This window comes from Morone saxatilis, unplaced genomic scaffold, assembly GCF_004916995.1.
Source record: "Morone saxatilis isolate NCDOM2014 unplaced genomic scaffold, NCSU_SB_2.0 Contig18, whole genome shotgun sequence".
NCBI classification, from domain to species: Eukaryota; Metazoa; Chordata; class Actinopteri; family Moronidae; genus Morone; species Morone saxatilis.
The window spans coordinates 16502334-16505079 of record NW_023339740.1 but is presented as its reverse complement, the minus strand read 5'-3'; the positions used below and the strand labels follow the sequence as shown (position 1 = coordinate 16505079).

The window sequence follows — 2746 nt, the reverse complement described above, 5'->3', positions numbered from 1 at the left end:
AGTCTAAAGAGCAGTTAGGCTGGCTTCCAAAATATCCCATCATACCGTGGCCGGGCCGAGCTGAGGCACAGTTCCCTCTGTTATTTCCAGAACTGGGCCAATAAGATTTTTACCAGCTGAGATCACTCTGCTTTATGACCATATAACAAGTGAAGCATTCCTGACAAACCTCAGAGAAGCTTTATGGAGACCATCCCATGCAGTATGAAAATGAAAATGAAAAAGTTGTGGCTCTGAGAACAGGATGCACATTTTATACTGGGAAAACTCTCCCTGCCTCCTAAAGCAAGAGGGGAAGTTTGAACAAAGTACAGTGAATCATGGAGGAGTGAAGAGGCACATATCCTCTCTGGACTCCCCTAACTCACAGGATGTTGGCTGGTCTGTATTATAAAGCAGGAAATGACAGCAACATTTTGGAATTACACAACAATCATGTATTAATTATGAATCTTCCAGCCTTCAGAAAAACTTAAATCAATGCAATCCAGTTGATGTAATATTGCTGTATGATATCTAAACTGTACAATCTTTACAACAATTAAACGAAAAATACTATCTTAGCAAACTTCCTTGTGGCCGAAAATAGAAATCTTTGAAAAACACAAGTTTTGACATCATAATTCCTGAGCCTGAGTTCTTATATTTAGTTTGTTGGCCCTCCCTGTCCTGCCAGTGTTTGGCTTGGAGCAGTAAGAACACCACAATGCCATGATGTTATCACAGCTGTGGGTGCTGAACCATTTGGCCCCTGGGGGGGACTTATCTGTCATACAGGAATATCCTCAGTGGGACTCTGTGGTCAGTCTGCACTTCTTAAAATGCCCTGTTCTCCTTGGCTGCCTTCACACAAGGAGGAGATTCATCCAGTTGTACAAAATTAGGAAAAAGGGGCAGAGTGGTTTGAATTGACTGTGACTTTGGGGGAAACATTCTAGCTTTAAAAAAAACACTCAGAATTACAAACAAAAACCTAAAGTATTTCTGCTCAGGGCCTTTTGCTATCACAATCAAACCACTGCAATGCATCTGCAGAACAGTAAAATATAAAAACACGTGAAAAAAAGTAAAGACAACTTACCATTGCTTGTGAGTAAATGTCTGCAGCGAAGTTTAGAATCCTGTTAATCGTTTCTGCAACAAAAAGCAATGCATTGGATTAGTGATGGGCTCTTGTCACGTGTATGACACTTCTTAAGACATACATTCATTTATTAGTAAAACACTCACCTTCGCATTTGGTGAAAATGTAATGAATCCCGGTACAGTGAACAACTCCACAGATTTACAGCTGATCCGATGTGATGTGTCTCTCTGTGTATTCTGTCCTCTGAACCAGATGGAGGTCTGTCTGCGGACTTTGACGATGCTGAGTCTTTCGCTACAGCAAATCAGCGCAGGGCATCACAGACTCAGCCAATAGCAAGTGTCCTGAAACAGGATACCTCCCTGTGTAATTACAGCGGTTCCTACTGTAACTGCATTGTACTACACTGTCGGGACTCTGCATCTGGAGGTGGATAATTAGAGCATTTTTATTTAACAATTAATTTGATTAAATGACCACAGGGACTTTTGAAACGTTTTATATTAAACAATGTATCCGGATACTACTAAATATTGCAAATCACTCACACTGATTATTTAATTCAGTACATTATTACTTTATTTTTAAGATAAGACAATAATTGTAGTTTCACGAGGCTGTGTGTATTAATGCAGAGTATAAACTAACACTATAAACAACTTCTGTAAAAGTTGTTTTGGGCAGCTGCTGTGACTGAAAAGCCAGCCATGTGCTGATTTACTGAAATCTACATGTCGCCACCTTGTGGATCTTTGTAAACAGCACCTCCCATATTACCATTCTCCATTGTCTCTGCATAAAAAAAAACCTTTTCACGCCATTTATTAAGGTCTGAGCATAGCAAACGGACCATTCACCATTCTTTACTTAATTGGTGTTTACAAATGCAAACAGGGCTTAAGTGAAGTTCTCATTTCATTTGCAGATGAGCAAACCATTCATGACTGCACCTCCTCAGTCACCTCACCCCTTTGGATGTTTATAACACTTTGTATTGTAATTTAGCCAATGGTGGGAGAGGTGCTCGGATCATTCACTGAAGTAATATCAGCCAAGACTTGAAGGATCAAAATGACTGATTATTATGACAGTATAAGACCATTAATGTAATCCACAAGCAGAGAGCAAAGTGGTAGAGCTAGTTTTCACTACTTTATAAAGAAGTACTGTTAGTTCAGTCGTTACCAACATAGGGTTTGGGCCTTCTAAATGATCATAAAGGTCAGGAGATGATTAATGGAGTATAAAGGATAAAAAAAGTTATGCTACACAAACCTATATTTTTTTGGGGGGGCCTTAAACAGTTATGTAAATAAATCTGCAGCATAACAAGGAGCCCCAAATACAGAGTTTTGATTAGGGGTCGTAAGCCAAAAAGGTTATGAACCTCTGGTTTAATCTTTAAGAATGTCTGCAATGTATTATACAACCATGTATTTATGTAAGGTCTGGATAGAAACCGGATTTAACTAGCAACTATATAGTTTAAATACATATTGTACAGTAAAAACACTGTATTCTCCTCTGATATACAGTGGGATGGGGTGCCTGGATAGCTCACCTGGTAGAGCTGGCACCCCATGTACCAAGGCTGAGCCCTTGATGCAGCGGCCCTTTGCATCCCCTCTCACTCTCTGCCCCCCTTTTCCTGTCTATCTT

The 2746-nt window shown here is 39.8% G+C and overlaps 1 protein-coding gene across 1 annotated transcript in view; it reads right to left on the bottom strand.

The window, feature by feature from the left end:
* Positions 1-1346, bottom strand: part of inka1b (inka box actin regulator 1b) — a 2489-nt gene extending 1143 nt beyond the window's left edge. The window contains exons 1-2 of the mRNA XM_035662023.1: positions 1231-1346; positions 1082-1134 (exon numbers count right to left, since the gene is read on the bottom strand). Of these exons, the coding sequence (XP_035517916.1) occupies positions 1082-1084 (3 nt within the window). The 5' untranslated portion in view covers positions 1085-1134; positions 1231-1346. The remainder of the gene's footprint in view (positions 1-1081; positions 1135-1230) is intronic.
* Positions 1347-2746: the final 1400 nt, after the last annotated feature.